The sequence below is a fragment of the Schistocerca gregaria genome, chromosome 8 (genome assembly GCF_023897955.1).
Source record: "Schistocerca gregaria isolate iqSchGreg1 chromosome 8, iqSchGreg1.2, whole genome shotgun sequence".
Classification (NCBI taxonomy): domain Eukaryota; kingdom Metazoa; phylum Arthropoda; class Insecta; order Orthoptera; family Acrididae; genus Schistocerca; species Schistocerca gregaria.
The window spans coordinates 77358994-77380698 of NC_064927.1; the positions used below are offsets into that span (position 1 = coordinate 77358994).

General features: G+C 39.9%; 1 protein-coding gene across 3 annotated transcripts in view; it reads left to right on the forward strand.

Annotated features, from left to right (window-relative positions):
- Positions 1–4920: 4920 nt before the first annotated feature.
- Positions 4921–21705, forward strand: part of LOC126284059 (ceramide phosphoethanolamine synthase-like) — a 69622-nt gene continuing 52837 nt past the window's right edge. The window contains exons 1-4 of one of the 3 annotated variants that reach the window (XM_049982652.1): positions 4921–5136; positions 5480–5662; positions 5850–6005; positions 16069–16424. In XM_049982652.1, coding sequence (XP_049838609.1) covers positions 5486–5662; positions 5850–6005; positions 16069–16424 — 689 coding nt within the window. In that variant the 5' untranslated portion in view covers positions 4921–5136; positions 5480–5485. Of the gene's footprint in view, positions 5318–5479; positions 5663–5849; positions 6006–16068; positions 16425–21705 lie in introns of all 3 variants that reach the window. The other 2 variants (XM_049982650.1, XM_049982651.1) reach the window with 2 other exon arrangements.

Genomic DNA, 21705 nt, shown 5'->3' on the forward strand with positions numbered 1-21705 from the left:
GACGACCTTGTTGACCATCAATAGGGCATGTCCCTTTTCTGTCGTATGACTGAAAACCAAAATATCTCTCAGTTTCACTAAATGGCGACTAGGATACGTATAATTCCTTTTAGGTGGCGTGGTGGGAGGTAGGGAGGCCCGTCCCTCCCCCCGCCCCGCCCCCTTCGGTTATTCCCTTGCTGTCAGGCTGATACAAACAATCTTTCTCTCAAGACTGTACAAACTACGCACTGATGTAGAATGTGTCCATATCTTCTTCCCACGTTTAGCGTTTTCTTAACACCTACTAAGGGATTGCATCCTAACCATGAATAACTCTCCCATTCTGCAACACATCTTTCCCCCTACTTCGCTGTTAGCTCCATGACACATAACGGCAGGTAACATTTTACAGTAATCTGTCAAATCGTAACTCTGGACTGCAACAGCATGTAGCGTTATTCATCAGTTCAAATAATTCGTTTCCAGTCATCCACAGTCCAGTGTTGTTGCTCTTCACACCACCTCAAGTATAGTGGAACCCATGGATTTGCAAAGCAAGTCGTTGCTTGAGAGGTATTTGGAGCACTTGATATTGTTTAAAGTAAGTTAGTGATCCATATCCATTTGTAGAAGATGAAAAAATGTTATACTGAGTTGCTCTGGAAGTATTTCTCCATTACTTCTTGTGATGATGGACATGACTGAGGAAATTTTAACAATGTTTTAAAGTCCATGAACAAGATATGAAGATTTTGAGTATTTTTCAACTTAACAAACTGTTTAACTGTTTCAGTCACTAAACATTTTTACCTATGTATAAGTGATGCAGCAGAGAAGTGGCACACATTTCTATCAGAAAGCAGGAAGTTGTATTGAGTAATCAAGAATGGGGTACCATCACATGTGGAGTTCCTCAGGGTTCAATTATGGGCCTTCTGCTTTTTATTATTTTTCTCAATGACCTATGGTACCTCCATCTACAGATTACTATAAATTAATATCTTTTCTGTGACTGCAATATTTACTGACAATTTACAACACAAAATGAGGTTTTTAGGGGTATTGTTAACTGGTTTAACATAAATTTTCTCTCTCTCAGTTACAGTAAAACCAACTTTATTCTGTTTCACACAGTCTCTAAAGATGAAGAACTAGGAGAAAAACTAGCATATAGCTAGCTAGGATCGATCTTTAGAATACCTGAGCTTGCATGTTGATAGCAAACTAAATTGATCGAATGACATCTTGAATCCCTGCAAAAGCTGTGTCCTGCAACTTATTCTTTCGCATTATTTGATCTTACAGAAACAATGAAACCATAAAATCTGCTTATAATGGTTATTTTCACGCCATTTTGACATCTAGACTCCTATTTTGGGGAAATTAGCCACTGGCTATAAAAGTGTTTTACGCACAGAAAAGAGGCAGGGGAGCACTCTAGAGCACTTTTTAAGGAGCTTGAAATCCGACCATCCACTGCACAATATATATTACCACTTGCGTGTTTTCTTACGGGAAAAACACTCCTCCTTAAACCTAATAGTGTGTGTCTTAATCATGATCCTAGAATATATCGACTGTGAACATCCAAATCTGAGTATGGAATAAGAGGTGTTTCAGTTCAGTGGCTACAAGGTTTTTAATGCCTTCTCCTTACAAATTACATGTGTAGTTGGTGTTAAGCTCTTGTTTAAACAACATAAGGCAATTTGTACTGCGAGTGTAATTTCACACTATATAAGAGTTCCTCAACTACACCTGTATGGTATCCAAGTAGCTGTAACCCTCTAATACATTCGCATGTGTGTATGTTTATTTATTATTGCAAACATATTTAAATACTTTTATTTTTCTTTAATGGAATGTAAGCTGTAGATACCTTAATTTGAAATTTTGTTGAGCTGCTTGAACAGGGTGATTCCATGATGCTGCTCCAAGCTTTCAGGGGTAATGAAGAAGAGTAAATGTATAAATTTGAGGTAAGGCACCGTTCTGATAGCTCTGATAGTAGACCTCTTGTACTGCAAGCTCTTTGGTTTCCGTACTTTCGGAGGCTAGTATGGCCAAAATAGGAAAACGATGTCTGGTAAACATAGGCTTAAAAAACATGCTTTATCAGCTATGATCACTCTTTCAGCAGAAGAGATGAGTTTCACAGTAGCAAAGTTGAACAAGCGGTCATAGCTTTTGAGCTTTGCACTATGGAGCCCATGTTTTGAGTAACAGTGCATTGTTTTCCTTGTTTTGGTCTCTGTCGGCTAGTTCAGAATGATTTTTGCTTCCAACTTTCGACTCAGTCTTTTCCAGACCAGGCTCCCTTACGTCGAATTGATACGTTTACTTTTTTTTCACCGTCCCCCAATGTTTGTAACATCATCACAGGCTCACCTTGTGTAATACCATACGGTACAATATGACCAAACAAACTTGTAAAACTGACAATTTCATATCCTGTGACATATTCACAGCTTGGATCACCAGAACATGAAATAAATAAATAACGTGATCTGCTTCTGTCTGAGTAATTTGGATAGCATTTTGTAGATTATTTGATGGTATTTATAAACTTTAAATATAGGATACAGCTTTTGTAGAAGTTTTCAATTAAAATTTCAGTGATGATTTAGTTAACTATTTATTTGGTTGTTGCATAAGTTTGCATTGCTATTAAATAAATTTGATTAATACAGCAGAATTCGTCAAGCCATGTTTGGAGTGCATTTTCAACTGGGAAGTTTCTTGAAGGCTGTACAATAGAAAGCAGAAAAGGTGAAAATCTGATAGTGCAAAATCAGGTGATTAAGGTAGGGGTGGAATGACCTCCCAACCGAACTGTTGTATAGTGCTTTTTTGTCAGTCTACAGTAGTAATGTGGGCAGACGTTATTGCAGGGTAGCATGACTCCATGTAGTCGTTGTTTTTTGATTGCATCTGCAAGTCGTCTCAGTTGTCGATAATAAATGTCAATGGTGGCGATTTCACTTCGTGGGAACAATTCATAGTTCACCACAGCCGTCGCTGTACCACCAGATGCGTAAATGAGCCAATTGATGACGAGCAAGCAGAGATGCGTAATATGCTCAGCCACTGATTTTTGTGATTTTGGCTTAGGACATGCAGTGCCCATACATCCACGTTTTTAACCTTTCTCATTGCGTGCAAATGTCGCACGATGGTGGAAAGCTCATGGTTCATCACATTTTCCAGTTCTCGACTACACTGAAGTGGATCATTGTGGATTAATGGGGTAAAACAATCTTCTTCAAAACGTGATGGTCTTCCTGAACATGAAAACTCACTAATATCACGATGATCCTTCTTAAAACGAGAAAATCATTTTACTGGTCAATAGCAATATTTCCATACACGGCACAGATCTTTCTGAGTGCCTGTGCTAATGTCACTCTTCTATTGAACTTAAACAGAAGAATATGTCGTAATATTCTGATTTATCCACTTGGCACTCCATTTTCTAGCGTCCACAGTCCCGCTCACGATATCCAAATAAGAAAAATCACAATATGTAAACTCAAATAGCAACAGTAAGCTACAAATAAAAAAAATGACATCTATGAATAAACCAATAGCAACCAGAATACCAGGATGGAAAACAAAATCGCTACAAACTTATATATATATTTATAACAATATATCAATTGAGAATTTTGTGGAATAATATGAAGCAAACAATGGACGAAGATGCTACGAACAGTTGTGAATGATGTGATTTATTTTTAATCTGACATACTTACTTTCTGGAAGAATGTTTCTGATCTAGATCCAACTGGAGACTTATGAGTACGAGTAGTAGAACTGTTGATGATCTGATGCCACAGCTAGTGACTATGAAAGAGTAGATGAGAAAAAGCAGCCAGACTGGGAGAGCTGACTTATGCAGACTGTGTTTGTGGTCCAGTTTCAAAGTTCTGTGTCTGGATAACGTAAGTTTGTGCGTTTTAAAGATGATTGTATAAAATTTCAATATATTTATTTCATTGTTCATAAATTGGGTCAGGTAAGCCTAACGTACAGCTGCACCAGACACTGAGACGTTTTTCGCTTTTGAATGATACTAAATGAACAGAGTTTGGTTACAAAGAGATTAGAGAAACTATCCACGAAGAGGGCGTTGTTCAGCGCCTAACAATGCCGTCCAGTCCACAGTAAACGGCTGCGGTGAAAGAGAGAACTGTATCATTGTGGAAACAGGTAGAGCCTTGATGCATACTCACTATGACATACCATATTGTCTTTAGCATGACAAAATACAGTCTGACACACATCAAATATAACCTTCCGATGTACCAAGAGTAGCTCCAATTTAGTAACTAGAATGAAAGCTCTGTGCCAACGATTTACTCTGTGGTTCTTGTTTTACTCTTCACAGATTCTTTGCACGTTATTCTGTGCCCCGTAAAAAGAATGTTTCTATACAGAATTAATATTTACAAGAATATCGTGCCTTCTTCGCAAACAACAATATTAACAATTTACTATCATTAATGGTAATATGCTGTGTCGTGTTCGTGTCTTTAATCACAATAAATGTATATCTTACCTCTACTTAAAGAAACTAAAATCTCTTTCAGTTAAACAGTCTGTTTATTTTTATCAGCTATTGCGAAAACTTACTTGAGTACACTTTGAAGGATCGTAGTAACTAACCGTTCAGGACTTATTATTCCCCTCGAATTTCTATAAACTTAACACAAAGGGCCCTAACTGTTATTACAATCGACGTCGCGAACCATTTATAGAGACGTCGGAGACTCTAGGTCCAATATACGTGTCACTTTAGTGTTTCAGATCTATTTGTTTCACAAAACTGCTCTTTTGTGCGTATCTTATTCCTGTTATTGATGTTTTATTATTTCATTAAAAACTTAAATGGCTATCTAAGAACAAATGATACAGTAAGTGTACCAAGCGCGTCACAACAGTACGACATTTGTTTACTTAATGCTTCCGCATGCCTCATCTCGGGTGATAAGGAGCACAAACCTTCGCCCGCTTCAGTACGAGGTGATGGCAGTGGTGAATCACATTTAGACCGTGAGTGGTTCTGTACTGAAAACTGTAAGCGCAGTAGACCACTGTCAGCAAACCGCTACATGACACAGTTCCACTGGAGTGGAGCAGCAGTAGCTCTACGAGGTACGAAAGGTATTAAACTTCCGGGAGCATTGAAACATAACAGAAGCGCAACAAGGTCGCGGTATATCTTTGAGTGTATCTTTGACGCAGCAGAAAGCAGCATGTGTCAAAATGCTGTCACTGCGCAGGAGTGCAAGATGCTGGAAATTTGGCGACATGAATTGATTCGTTCGTGTTAATGGTAACTGTATAGCAAGTGCCGTAAACAGTGATGTTATCGATAGCGACAGCTTCTCGGATGCATTCCTTCTTGTGACAAAAATGCTCCTTGATTATCCAGTAAAGTTTATTAATTGTTTAAATGTCACTTGAGTTATTTAAATTATGTTTCCTTCTGTAACAGTGAGATATGGCACCTGGCACAGTTTTGGAATGGACAGTTGACAGTGTTGCGAAGTGGTTAGAATCCCACGACCACAAAGAAATAATAGTTAAGAAATTCGTTGAGAACGAAATTGATGGCAGGGCTCTACTGCTGTTAACTGAGGAAGATATACGGCATGAAATTTTTCAGCAGTGCCCCCAGGTACCGTAGATTACCTTTTTTAATTTTGAATTATTTCAGTTCGGATCTTTTTCATTTTATTATTGAACAAACTTTGTGCTGGAATTGGCCAGTTGCAGTGTGGTAAAAACACCAATGTACATGATACAGTGTATAATACATTTTGTTGCCCAATATCAATGACACATTTATTATTTTACATGTTTAGCGTGTTGGCGTTTTGAAGAAGTTAATTTCAGACATCCGACGCCTACAGCTGCAGAACCAACAGGCTATTATCGCTTTGGGCTATGACCCAGCTATATTCCTGCATTTTTCGTGCACTGGTTTTCTTCCAAACCAACTGTGTGTGTCCCGTGTGGAGGTAAGCTATTAATACCTTATCTATTTTCTGGTTTGTTTTAGGTCGTAGTCCGAAAACATATACAATTTAGTAGGATGTTCTTGTAGTAGTATGATCTTCCAGTCGTCTGCCAGAGCATTTGTTTATATTGAAATACACATACGTGAAACACTGTCTGAACTTCTGTATGGATAAAATATAATGAATCACTGTTGTATGAGCTCATATTTTGAGTGTGTAGCTATTATGCTGATCTGCACAGACTCCAGACTAAATGAGCTGTTGTAGAATGTTATCTGTGTACAATGGACCATTTTTGACTGAGCAATTCCACTCTCTGTGAAACAGTGAAAATGGTCTTGAGGCAGCAAAATATCATTAGCATGTTAGAGTATGGAGGATTCTAAAGTGCTGTAGCGTACATTAAAGTTTATGAAGACACATTTTGTGTCAGAATTGCCTTCTGCCAGATTATTTTCTTTGTTAGATACAAAAGCATTAAGCCTCTCTTGTCATTTTATTCACATGTTCCCTTGTAATCTTCTATTGCTGGCATCCCAGATTTAAGCAGTTGTTTCCCTACGCTTATCTTCGAATATCGTTGGCAATTGGTATGCGGAATAAAACACTTGTTTACCAAATTGTACCTGTGCACAAACTCTGATGACTTTGTCATAAATAGGATGTTAAACTGTAGCCTTTTCCCTTCCTGTCTAAGATAAATATTTAGTAACTAGTATTGTCCACATAACTTTACTCTGAAGCTTGAATTGCACATGACAAGCTCTTGTCATTATGAAAAGGTTAGTGTGTCTAGCCAATCAGGAAATCTTAGAAATGATCATGTGATTTTGTCGTTTCTAGCAACTGTGCTATGTGTAATAGACACTGGTTAGGAAGAGCAAAATATTTGGGAGCACATTGTAATATGCTTTGTAGATAGTCAGGAATGCTTGCCTCACATCAGAACAGGTTGACATTTTCATTACAGTAGATTCTATTTGTGTTCCCATGTCTCCTCTCTGTAAAACTTCAGAGACTGTAATAGTAAAATGTCCATAATTCCACATATTCCCTGCTTCCTCTTTGATGTGTCGCTATAACTACATTCGTTAGCTCACATGTAATTTTCTTTAATCCATATGAGAGACGGTATTCTGTACAACCAGCTCAATCATTGCACACTATTTTCAAATAACTACACTAAGTTCACTGAAGCCTTGTTACTTTAGATACATGTTAGTATTTGTGTTCCTGTTTGGATTGTGCAGTAGTTTAAATTCTATGGCAGTCATCCCTGGTAACAAACTTGTAAAAGAATTGATTTTTTGGTTTTGTGATCTTTTATAATTTTTGCACATTCTTGTAATTTTGATCTTATTACCTTTGTTCTACAATTACATTTTTTTTTCAATATTTACTGGGCATTTCGCTTTCCACAGAACATAGATGCTAGAGGCTTGAAAAAATAATCCATCGTCACATACAGTAAACGAAAGCAAAGAATGACGACATGGAGGTGGAAGAAGGGGCTATACAAGGGAAATTAACTTAAAGGCTATATTGTAAAATGGGAAGATGGAATATATATGTGAGATAGGATACTTTGAGAAGAGTTTGACGGAGCCCTGAAAACCCTAAGTATAGAAAAAAGGTCCCTGGAGTAGATTACATTCCGTCAGAGATATTCATGTCCTTGGAAGAATCAGCTGTGGCAAAACTATCCCACATGGTGTACACTGGACTCATACTCAGGAGGATATAGGTTCAAATCCACATCTGACCATCCTGATTTGGGTTTTCTTCAATTTCCCTAAATCCCTCCAGACAAATGCCAGGACGGTTCCTTTGAAAGGGCACAGCCGGTTTCCTTTCCCGTTCTGGAATCATTCCGAGCCTGTGCACAGTCTCTAATGACGTCAATGTTGACAAGGCGTTAAACTGTGATCTTCCTTCCTTTCTTTACTTCACCTCGTGCAAGATTTATGAGATAGGTGAAATAAATCAAACTTCAACAAGAGTGTAATAATTCCAATACCACAGAAAGCAGGTACTGACATACGTGAGTATTGCCAAACTATCAATTTAAAGTCATGGTTGCAAAATACTAAAATGAATTCTTTAAAGAAGAATGGAAAAAGTGGTAAAAGCCAACTTCAGAGTTGGAGCATTGGAGAAATGTAGAAACATGCATGGCAATACTGATCATACAGCACATCTCAGAAAATGGACTAAGAAAAGGCAAACCTATGTTTATAGGTATTGTAGATGTGGAGAAAGCTTTTGAAAATGTTGATTGGAACACTCTTTGAAATTTGGAAGGTTGCAGAGGTAAAATACAGGAAGTGAAAGGTTATTAAAACTTGTACATAAAGCAGATGCTAGTTAAGAGTCAAGGGACATGAAAGGGAAGCCATGGTTGAGAAGGGCTGTTATTGATTCTGTACAATGAACAGGCAGTAAAAGAAAAATTTGGAGAAGTAATTAAAATTCATTGACAAGAATTAAAATCTTTGAGATTTGCCAGTTTGTCTGGCAGGAAAGGACTTGGCAGAGCTGTTGAACATAATGTACAGTATCTTGATACAAAAGAAATCAGATAAACATCAACAAAAGCAAAGCAAGGATAATTGAATGCAGTGGAATTAGATCAGGTAATGGTGAGGGAATTAGATAAAAAAAGAGCCACTAGAAGTAGTGAGTGAATTGTGCTGTTTAGGCAACAAAATAATTGATGATGGCAGAAGTAGAGAGGATATAAAATGTAGACTAGCAATGGCACAAAAAAAGGTGCTTCTAAAGATAAATTTGACATAGAATATAGATTAAAGCTTTAGGAAATCTTTTCCAAAGCTGTTTCTATGGAGTGTAGCCTTGTATGAAAGTGAATGCGGGCAATAAACACTTCTGAGAAGAAGACAGTTGAGCATTTCGAAATGTGGTGCTACAAGAGAATGCTGAAGATTAGATGGTTATATGATGTAACCATAAATTTGCAACATAACTAGACTCAGTCTGGATCGATTGATAGGGGACATTTGGAGACATCAAGGGATGATCAATTAAGTGTTGGAGGGAAGTAGGAGGGGGGGGGGTGTAGGTTGTCTCCCACCCTGCCCCATCCCCCCCCCTCCCCCTATATATTTTTGACAGTCCACAATAAATTTAACACAGTTGCCTTCACTCTTCAGCAGGGTGTGTGCTGACTTTATTTTTACCATTAGTTAGGGTGAGCACTCACAATAAACACAAAATGTAAATTAGTCAATTTTCAATTGTCACTACATTTTCAAAAATGTTTGTGTAATGTCAGGAGGTATTGGTGGCCAAATATGTATACCACCACAACCAGTCTGATATGTTGTGTTGCTGAAATGGTTGGATGTGGAAAGTCTTGATTGTAATAGAAGTTCATTGCATTCTGTCTGTCGTATAGAACACCCTCTAATTGTGATATCTGTGCATGGCTCTGGAACTGACTTAGTATCAAAATGTCACTCTTAACATTATCTGTGCTACTGGTTTTGTAACGCCATGGCTGTAGGTCAAATTACTTGAAGAAATACAGGAACTTACCTCTTTTACAAAAACTTTATTTATGGAAAGTTCCATTCCAGGTTTATTATGCCAATTGAAGATGGATGAAAGCCCAAACTGATCTCAAATAAAGTTATAAAAGAAGTGGCAGATTGTTGGTTTATTTCAAGTAATTTTCAGCTTGTGCTGAGTGAGGTGTACAGCGGTTAGCTTATTGGCTTTGCATTCGGAATGATGTCGCTTCAAATTCCCATTTCTTTGATCTAAAAGCAAATTGTCAGTTGTCATTGCACTGTATCCTTCAATCATAATAGGGAATTTGACTGTTGAAAATAGTCCAAAATTGGATATAGAGTACTCTACATGCCTTCGGTTGGTACAACCTAGTGTTAATCTCTGTAAACAGTAATTTTCAAGTTAGGAATAGCTTCAACAAGGTTATGCCGGCCTAACTGCTTTATGATGTGTAAAATACTTTTTGCCACTGGCCTGTAAACTGTTTATAATAAGCTTGTGTATCTCCACATCCTCAGTTGTAGTACAGAATTCAAAAAGCTGTTCAACCCAACATTCATTAACCTAAAGTGCCTGGGACTTGACTTGATTTTTTTTTTTTCACATACAGCCATACTCTCCTTTTCTTCCAAACCAGTTTGATGAGACTAGTAGTGGGGCTCTGAGGTTGCTATTTCAACCCACTGAGAAGAGCATCAGGCAATAATGGGAGGTGCCAGATTAGTTGCAGTAGGGAATCCAAGCAAGTTTTATACATGTAAATCCTGGGGAGCAAACAAAAGTGGCCAAGCCATTCAAGTGATACCCTCACATTCTGTCATTTCTTCCACCAATTGTGCTCTGAGACAAGCAACAGCATCCATAAATGGAAAATGATAGTAAAAAATTATCTTTTTTAAAAATAGTTTGACATTAAGGGCCTAGACGTATTTGTAAGTGCTGTAGTCTTGGATTAAGGTCCACACAGTGGTACTATTAGAGAGGAATAAACTACATACATACATACATACATACATAAATACATAAAAGATGTAGCAAATAGAGTGCTACAAGAGTTAAAGAAAAAAAAAAAACATTGTTATTGGTATATTCTGTGACCTTGACAATGCCTTTGTGTGGATCACAGAATTCTACTTACCAAACTGTCTTATGGCATTAATGGGACACCTCTTGTATGGATGGAAACTTATCTTCATAACAGAATACAAGTGTACAGATGACTGACTGAGGTGGAACTTGGACCAAAAGAAATAAGTTAAATTCTTCCATTTTTCTCACAGTCCTACTTTAATCTTGAGCACATGCAAATTACATGCCGTACATTCATCATTGCATTAGATTTTGGGTACATTTTATTATATTATCTTTACATTTTTGATTTCTTAACACATTTACGTAGTGACCGAATGATGATTAATTTTCAAATAGCAAAAGTGACTAACTTTAAATTTTCCAAGAAATAATTTGTTAAATTACGTAGTGTTTATCATTTTTGATATGTATTTGGCGTACTCCCTATACATTTGTTACTTAATTTGGACTGTTGCTTCAGGGGTGTTGTTATTGTAATGGTGAACATCACAAACAATGGCCCAGCATGGTGTGTAGCAGCAGCAAATTGTGAGCAAGCTAACAGTAGTTGTAGGAGAACATACACCATGGGGGGTTCGAGTGTCAGAAGTAAAAGGGAGGACACGGAGTGAGGTGAATTCACAGTTCCACACACAATAGGAAGGAGCTCTGGTTTTGAAGATGCGTGTTTGTGAAGATGCGTGTTTGTGAAGTGAGTCTTAGGGCAGCTTATGGTCACATAGTGCAGTAACAATACAAACTTGGAAATTTTTGAGAGTCTAATCTACAGTGGGACATAGCATTTCTGTAGCTGCCTCAGAGTGTAGCGGCAGTGGGGAATCTGGTGCGTTGCATGGTACACCCCAGGTGTTACATGCTTCACCCACTGTCCCTGCTGTCGAGACATCTTTGCAGGTACCGGGCACAGTTGGGCCACTCTCTCCCCAAGGGGAGTGGCAGGTTCAGTGGCGTTCGTGGCACACGAGGCCGAGAGTAAATGTGGAGGCTGGCTGTGTGGCATCACACGCTCTGCCTGAGAGTGGATATGTGGCCACTCCTTCAGCAAGGTCTGAGCAGGCATACGGGGGGAGGGGTTCATTAGTTATTGGGAACCCCAACGTTAGGCGGGTGATGGAGCCCCTTAGGGAAATAGTGGAAAGGTCGGGAAAGAAGGCCAGTGTTCACTCTGTCTGCTTGCCGGGGGGTCTCATCCGAGATGTGGAGGAGGCCCTGCCGGCAGCGTAGAGAGCACTGGGTGCACCCAACTGCAAATTGTTGCTCATGTTGGCACCAATGACTCCTGCCGTCTGGGTTCAGAGGTCATCCTCAGTTTGTACAGGCTGTTGGCGGAATTGGTGAAAGCGGAAAGCCTCGCTCGCGGGGTGGAATCAGAGCTAACTATTTCTAGTATCGTTCCCAGAACCGATCGTGGTCCTCTGGTTTGGAGGCGAGTGGAAGGCTTAAACCAGAGGTGCAGACGATTCTGCGGAGATCTGTGGTGCAAATTTGTCGTCCTCCGCTATCGGGTGGAGAAATGTAGGGTCCCCCTGAATAGGTCAGGCGTGCACTACACGCCGGAAGCTGCTACAAGGGTAGCAGAGTACGTGTGGAGTGCACATGTGGGTGTTTTAGGTTAGAGAATTCCCTCCCTAGACCCGACAAGACGCCTCCTGAGATGCGGCAAGGTAGGAGTAGGTAAAATGCAACAGGGAATAACAATATTAATGTGCTAATAGTAAATTGCAGGAGTGTCTATAGAAAGGTCCGAGAACTGCTCTCATTAATAAACGGTCACAATGCCCATATAGTACTAGGGACAGAAAGTTGGCTGAAACCAGACGTAAACAGTAATGAAATCCTAAACTTGGATTGGAATGTATACCGCAGAGAGAGAGATTGGACAGTGAAGGGGGAGGCGTGTTTATAGTGATAAGAAGTGCAATAGTATCGAAGGAAATTGACGGAGATCCGAAATGTGGAATAATTTGGGTGAAGGTCACAGTTAAAGCAGGCTCAGACATGGTAATTGGATGGCTCTATAGGCCCCCTGGCTGAGCAGCTGTTGTGGCTGAGCACCTGAAGGATAATTTGGAAAATATTTATGGTAGGTTTCCCCACCATGTTATGGTTCTGTGTGGAGATTTTAATTTGCCAGATATAGACTGAGAGACTCAAACGTTCATAACAGGTGGCAGGGACAAAGAATCCAGTGAAATTTTTTTAAGTGCTTTGTCTGAAAACTACATTGAGCAGTTAAACAGAGAACCGACTCGTGATAATAACATATTAGACCTTCTGGTGACAAACAGACCCGAACTATTTGAAACAGTTAACGCAGAACAGGGAATCAGCGATCATAAAGCGGTTACTGTATCGATGATTTCAGCTGTAAATAGAAATATTAAAAAAGGTAGGAAGATTTTTCTGTTTAGCAAAAGTGACAAAAAGCAGATTTCAGAGTACCTGATGGCCTAACACAAAAATTTGTCTCAAGTACAGATAGTGTTGAGGATCAGTGGACAAAGTTCAAAACCATCATACAATATGTGTTAAATGAGTATGTGCCAGGCAAGATCGTAAGAGATGGAAAAGAGCCACCGTGGTACAACAACAGAGTTAGAAAACTGCTGCAGAAGCAAAGGGAACTTCACAGCAAACATAAACCTAGCGAAATGTAGTGTGAGGAGGGCTATGCGAGAGGCGTTCAATGAATTCAAAAGTAAAGTTCTATGTACTGACTTGGCAGAAAATCCTAAGAAATTTTGGTCTTATGTCAAAGTGGTGGGTGGATCAAAACAAAATGTCCAGACACTCTGTGACCAAAATGGTACTGAAACAGAGGATGACAGACTAAAGGCCGAAAAACTAAATGTCTTTTTCCAAAGCTGTTTCACAGAGGAAGACTGCACTGTAGTTCCTTCTCTAGATTGTCGCACAGATGACAAAATGGTAGATATCGAAATAGATGACAGAGAGATAGAGAAACAATTGAAATCACTCAAAAGCGGAAATGCCGCTGGACCTGATGGGATACCAGTTCGATTTTACACAGAGTACGCGAAGGAACTTGCCCCCTTTTGCAGCGGTGTACCGTAGTTCTCTAGAAGAGTGTAGCGTTCTAAAGAATTGGAAAAGGGCACAGGTCATCCCAGTTTTCAAGAAGGGGTGTCAAACACATGTGCAGAACTATAGACCTATATGTGTAAGTCAATCAGTTATAGAATTTTGGAACACGGGTATTGTGTTAGAGTGTAATGACTTTTCTGGAGACTAGAGATCTTCTTCTGTAGGAATCAGCATGGGTTTTGAAAAAGACGGTCGTGTGAAACCTAACTCATGATATTCATCCACGAGACTCAGAGGGCCATAGACTCAGGTTCAAAGGTAGATGCCGTGTTTCTTGACTTCTGCAAGGCGTTCAATACAGTTCCCCACAGTCGTTTAATGAACAAAGTAAGAGCATATGGACTATCAGACCAATAGTGTGATTGGATTGAAGAGTTCCTAGATAACAGAACGCAGCATGTCATTCTCAATGGAGAGAAGTCTTCCGAAGTAAGAGTGATTTCAGGTGTGCTGCAGGGAGTGTCGTAGGACCGTTGCTATTCACAATATACATAAATGACCTTGTGGATGACATCGTGAGTTTACTGAGGCTTTTTGCAGATGATGCTGTGGTTTACTGAGAGGTTGTAACAATGGAAAATTGTACTGAAATGCAGGAGGATCTGCAGTGAACTGACGCGTGGTGCAGGGAATGGAAATTGAATCTCAATATAGACAAGTGTAATGTGCTGCGAATACATAGATAGATAGATCCCTTATCATTTAGCTACAAAATAGCAGGTCAGCAACAGGAAGCAGTTAATTATCTGGGAGTACGCATTAGAAGTGATTTAAAATGGAATGGTCCTATACAGTTGATCGTTGGTAAAGCAGATGCCAGACTGAGATTCATTGGAAGAATCCTAAGGAAATGCAATCCGAAAACAAAGGAAGTAGGTTACAGTACACTTGTTCGCCCACTGCTTGAATACTGCTCAGCAGTGTGGGTTCCGTACCAGATAGGGTCGATAGAAGAGATAGAGAAGATCCAACGGAGAGCAGCGTGCTTCGTTACAGGATCATTTAGGAATCTTGAAAAATGTTACGGAGATGATAGATACACTCCAGTGGAAGACTCTGCAGGAGAGACGCTCAGTAGCTCGGTACGGGCTTTTGTTAAATTTTCGAGAACATACCTTCACCGAAGAGTCAAGCAGGATATTGCTCCCTCCTACGTATATTTCGCGAAGAGACCATGAGGATAAAATCAGAGAGATTAGAGCCCACACAGAAGCATACCGACAATCCTTCTTTCCACGAACAATATGAGACTGGAATAGAAGGGAGAACAGATAGAGGTATTCAGGGTACCCTCCGCCACACACCGTCAGGTGGCTTGCGGAGTATGGATGTAGATGTAGATGTAGATGTAGATGTAGGTAGTGCAGCATTTGTGGACATTAAAAGTTTTTGGAGGCAAGTAAAGACTGTGCTGCTGAACTCTTATTGAGGTCTTGTGTGGAATGTGTGAGGTGTACTGTTGAAATTGATTGGCAAGTTGCATTAATGAGTTAATGTAATTGCTGCCTTTATCAGACTTGTTTTTATAGTTAAATCAATTAGTGTTGCCTAGCTTGCTTTGAACATTTTCATCTCCAACTTCCTTTAATTATCATTGGTACAGTTAGAAGTCTGCAGAGAACTGCATAAATTTATTATTGAAAATAGTTTCACATTGGTACGGGATTGGAATCTAGAATTATAACGTATTCCAGCCATAGATATTTATATAAATCCACTCATGCATGAACAATTTTCCACCAAACTGGCAGTTTGCAAATTAGGATTAGAGATTAATCGCCCTATTTCCCGCATTGAAAATCTTTCCCTTGTGCTTTACTCTGTGTTTCTTAGAGCAGTCTGCTACCATGTGTCTGTGTTCACCTGCATGTTCTGCTCCAGCACAGTCTTAGTGTATCCCCTTCTGTAAGCTCTACATGCAGTCATTGGTCACTGACACATGTGCCAGTGTGTACAAAGAAAGCAAATCTTTGCAATCAGCCGACTGATGCCACAGCTTGGGCCTCTTGCCCAACAATGCCACACTGCTATACTATTCCTTTTACAACCTCTCCCATCCCATCCCATCCCATTCCATTCCATTCCTCTTTCTTCCCTTGCATAGCCTCACCAATTACCCTAAAAGAGATAGCTATTTGACCCATTTAATAGGAGCATAGAGATAGAACTTCCCCCTTTCCCTCCGTCCGCTCTATTTACTACAATGCTAACTGAAAGACAGGTGTACAGACAGGCATGTAATAGTGCATGTATAAAATATGTAGAAAACATGTATGCAATAAAATTGTTTATTTAAGCATAAATTTTACTTCTGTAAAAAAGCTTTTACTTGCAGGGCAATGGAGACTCACTCTTGTACCTGTATGGTGGGAGCACACCCCTGGATCAGCAGCAGCAGTATTCAGCAAACCATTCACCGCCACTCTCTGAGGATGGTCGTGCTACTCAACTTCAACCTGAGATATGGAAAGCCCTCATAAGCTTAGGATATTTGTTTGTTGTGACTTGGATCACATCCTTTGTGATGGTTATAGTACATGACCGTGTACCTGATATGAAGAAATATCCTCCATTGCCAGACATTTTCCTCGACAATGTTCCACATATTCCGTGGGCATTTGGAATGTGTGAATGGACTGGAACACTTTTGCTCCTGATATGGCTCATGGTGCTGGCAATGCATAAGCACAGGTAGGAATGCTATCTAGGATTGATTGAGAGTGCTGTGTGTACTGCTATGTTCATTTTGCTCTATTACTTGTGAGAATGTGATGCTCCTAACATGTATTTTAATGTGGCATTTAGAGCTTTGGTGTTTAAAGAAATTTTTTAAAGGTTCGAAGGTGATTTCAATTTTTTGCAAAAACTTGGCAGTTCTATTGTGATGTGACTGATTAGCTGGAGGAAGACCTTATGTGGACATAAAGTTATGCCATAACTGTTTAGATGTGCACTAATAAGTGCTCTCTGCGGAAAGGCAGTATCAATGCCTAATAAGATGAGCTGCTGGATACCAAGTAGGAAACTAGTTGAATCATTCTGTGGAGCTTGTGCAAGTTTAGTATGTTCTGTGCTTTGCTAAGGATGTTATGAGGATTGATATCTGTGACAGACTGCATAATGATCTTACTGCTTCCAATGTTAGTCTTGTATAAGAACTAGGAGGGCAAAATTATGTACCTCCCCTCCCTCCCTCTGGGAGCTCACAACTGTTATGCAAGTATATGCTTGGCTACCATGGGGCTCCAGCCTTAGCAGTATTACTTCCGTTCTATGCTGTATACTTGTACTTCCGGTATCCCTTTCTCCCTCTCTCTCTCTTGCTCTCCTTTGGATAATTTTTTGTGGTGGCGACCCTGCTTGGACCTGGATTGATTGAGCCTCGAGTTTCCGCTTCCAGCATATTCTACAACTTTTAATAAACACATGGTCTCCATTGTTGGGTTTGACCTGATGTTGGATCAATTGTTTTCCTTCCTCTACAACACTGCTGTTCAAAAGAACCTGTATTTTCAACGGTGTAGAAAAATATAGATTGCTACTTACTGTAAAAAAGACATGTTAATGCTAAGAGGCACAGTTAAGCCATGTACGCAAAGCTGTCATCGGCAAAAGATACACACTTTATTCATACACAAAAGCTTGCTTTTAATTGTATGCTTCTGCAACGTAATGTCTTCTTTACGGTAGGTAAAATCTTTTTTTTTTCACCATTGATATTCCTACCTGGAGTTTCTATCGTCTGAATCTGTCTGTTTGAATTCCAAAATTATTTTCCCCCATACCCTAGACAGACATTGGACCAATGCCATTTTCCATACCCACGAGTGTCTGGAACCTCTAACAGAGCTACTGGTACACAGTCACCTTTCTCGGAAAAGGGCTTTAAGAGCAGCATGCGATCTTGCATTGAGACGGTCATGCCAAGAATCTGACTCAAACTGAGGAACAGTCATGTACCCTGAGTATTTTATTTACAAATTCTACTGCTTACAGCATCGTATGGCAAAATTTACATTAATTTTTTTGTTTCCATAATGCACCCCACTTATTCAATCATATTCTATTCAAATTTGATGTCACTCGAAACATGGTTCTTTTTTTTTAACAGTGTTTTGAAATGGGAGCTTTAATTATAATGACTCTATATTACAACAATTAAATAAGTTAAATAACATGAATGATAACACAATGGAAACAAATTAATAGACTGTAGTCAACACAGTATGTTAAATGTTGTATTTATTCACTTGAGATACAAAAATAAATGTGAGGACCTTAATAAAAGCATTAAATGCATATGGATTTCTACATCAAGGTTATAGAATTAAGATTGTAGCTAGGAGCAGTTAAAAGTGGGTGAACAGCAAATGAAATTTGACAGGTTCCCCATTTAGATCAGCCACTGTCGAAACGGAACCAAAATCCAAGCCATGACTGTGTTTAATATTGAAGCTTCTAGTGATGTTGCTTCACTGCATGTTAGTCTAGCAGGAAATAAAACTGTTACTTGCACAAAGTTAGTGTTCCAGTTGCAAACACACAAAATGCTCAAAACCGCCTTTAAAATATTGGAGTGCCCACTTGCCACTCAGAAATTGTCATAAAATTTTAAAGTGCTGATTAACAGTGTCACCCTATTGCTGCCCAGAGAGAGTTAAAATTTCACCAAGTGCTACCAAGACTCACCACCAACTGTCCAGTGGACCACTAAAGACCCTGAGGGGTAGCAGATGTTGTTCAAGATGTCAGGAAACTGTAACACACTAGATGTGTTCACTACTACTACAAAATTATGTTAACATGAACATCATTGAAACTACATTGTTCTTAATACAAAACAAAACATTAGAAAAGTTCCTCCAAAGAATACTCACTTTATGACCTCAGAAAACACTAAATAAGACTGAAAATATGAGGTGCACCACCACGCACAACTGTCACAATGTTTATAAGTACATAAATGTGGCATATGAGCACAGAACACATTGTTCTGCTCATCTATGTGTTGCTCTTAATTTTATGTAGCATACATGACATGAATTTTTTGAGGGATGTCTTCATCAAACTGCATGATATTTAATTTGTCACAGAAGTAACCTACATATTAAACACAAATGAATTAAGGGAAGGAGTAAAGATTTAGGTCAAGACATTTTGTTCCTGATACATGTGATAGATTGTATTTATAGTCAATTTGAGTGGGTTTAATCAAATTTCAAATTCAGCCAAGTTTCAGACAGACTGTATCGGAATGTGTTCACTTTACAGTTCAGCTCCTGTAGGACATTTTACTTAAATTGTGCCAGATTTGGTTGACCAATAGTGTAAATCAGTGTTTTTGCAATCATTGTTTATAAAACTCAGTTCTGCTACATTGAACTCATGATGTTAAGACACATAATTTGATACAGTCAGTATGGAATGAAGATAAATATAGGAATGACAAACATAATGATAATAAGCAAGTAGGTAGCTCCAACAGATTCATAGATGGAGGAAAAAGTAAAATCCTTAACTGTACCACGAAAGCTTGTCATGGAAGGGAAGCTGTGCAGAAGGCTGTGGTGGTGGTGGTGGTGGTGGTGGTGGTGGTGGTGGTGGTGGTGGTGGTGGTGGTGGTGGTGGTGGTGGTGGTGGTGGTGGTGTTTGAAAAGATGCTGTTATTAACATCTAGAATAATTTCAGTGAAGCTGAGGAACAAATTTTCTAAATGTTCTGTCTAGTGTGTGGTATTATACAGTAATGAATCATGGACTATTAAAACAGTAGAAAGAAATTTAGAAAGGTTCAAAGTGTGGCTATGGAGAAGAATGCTCAAGGTAAAGTGGATTGAAGAAAAGAACGTACAGAGTAGAATGAAGAAAAGAGGAGAAGAAAGAATATTATTAAAAGTGCTCATGAGGAGGAAAAAAAGTTTGGCTGGAACATATACTGCATAAGAACTATCTGCCAGAAAGAATTATAAAGGGAAAAGTGGAAGGAATGAGAGGAAGAGGTGGGAAGAAATTGGAAGAGTTGAAACCTGTTATGGAGAGAAATAACCCTTTGAGAAACCTGTCTGTTACCTTTGGTATCCCATCTTTGTACTCGGCTCTGCTTTGGTCGGGCTTACAAAACTTTACTTCTGCGTTAGCCTCTGTCTGAGATGGGAGCCAACTAGCCTTGTAAACTCAAGTCTTGACAAGCGCCTTCAGAATTTAAGGGGATTTTCTGGTCTATAGGTCCAATTTGTACCTCATTTTCAACATTTGACATGAAATTGAAAGATAAGTCAGACAATGCTTATATCCTTTTATTCATCTTTTAGCTATATTAAATTTTTTTTGTTCAAAAATATTAAACGGTTATAAACAGAATGGTGCTAAAGTTTGTAATATGTGCCATGCACTGGTAGGTGCAAAAATCTGGCAATTTTCAAATGGCCTTCTCTTTGAATTGGTCAAGGATCACTGAATGCTACTTCGTATGACCTGGCAGCCTTCCCTTCCCTGGCTACGCCATGGGAGGAGGGCCTGGCTTTCCATTTGGGATGAAACACTTTCCCCACTACTTAGTCTGTATTAGGACGGATGGGGGACACATTCATTGCCACAAAGCCATTGTCTTTTTTGTTGAGAATATAGAGGACAAGTTTGATGAAGTGAACTTTCTCAGTAAGAAGCGGTTGGGCTCTGTTGATCAGAGATTCTTCTGCCACCCAATCTGCAGCTGTTCGTGCTTGTGATCCTCTTGGCATTGTCCCATTGTTTATTACCCCTCAGTAATCTCTGAATATGGCCCAGGGACTGGTTTTTCATAGGGACCTCATCCTGTAAACTGATGAGGAACCCCAGGGTAATCTGGAGTGATGCAGCAGCATTCATTTTGTTCGACAACCACACCAATACTGGCAGTTCCCTTCTTTTGGAGGGGGGATACCCTCCTGGAGAAGGTCAAGGTTATGTGCAACAGATGCGAGGTGAAGCTGTTCGTCTCACAATGCACGAGGTGCTTTCGGTGCTTATGTTTCAGCCATGTGTCTTCCTGCTGTATGGTGTGGACCCTCTGTGTGGTGACTGGACACTCATTCCATGAGGGAAGTCACTGCATTTGTCAGTTAACCGCCACTCCCCTCACTTGCCAGATTGCGCAGCTCACAAGAGTGAAAAAAAAGGTCCAAGAGTAAAAGTCTCTGGATCGCCTGTCTTATACTGAGGCTTGCCAGAAATATGAGAAACTCCATCTGGTGTCACGTTCTTCAACTTTTGCCTCTGTTACATCTGTTCTGCCTTCTAACTCTTCCTTACTCCAGCCCTGTCCCTTCTCCCTTCCCCCTACACTGCAGATTCCACGATCTCTCTCAGGGAACCACTCTCCCTCCCTGGCTGAAGAACTGCACCTCTTCTTTGTGACCTGCCAGTGATGGCACTGTGCCCAGCCTCCCCCCTACCTCCCTCCTTCTCCCCCTCCTTCTCCCCCTCCCCTCCTCCCAGGACCCCTCTCCCTGGCCTTTCACAGGCCGGAAGGCTACTAAAACTGCCATGAGATGCACCATTTGTCCACCCCAATGTCGCCTGCACTCTTTTGGTTCTGGATCTTGCAAAAGCCTGTACTCCCTCTGTGCCCTGCTTGCCTCCATCTCTGAAATAGAAGAAGAAGAAGAAACCAAAGTCCCAGGACAATCTCCCCCCCCCTCCCCTCACCCCCCCCCCCCCCTGGTGTGTCCAGAGGCGCCATCTCCCCCCCCCCTCTCCCCATCCCCCGTTCATAGATGTCATCCTATCCTTATCGGTGACGACCACTGATCAAGTGATATGACTTCCTCTCGACTTCTTTGTCTAACCTGGATTTCGCCACACGATAATTCATGGAATTGCATTGGATACTATCGTCACCTACCAGAAATACGTCGTCTTGTTTCCTCCTATTCTGTGTTCTATCTTGCTCTTCAAGATATGCACTTCCATGATGGCTCTCTGTTTCATGGCTA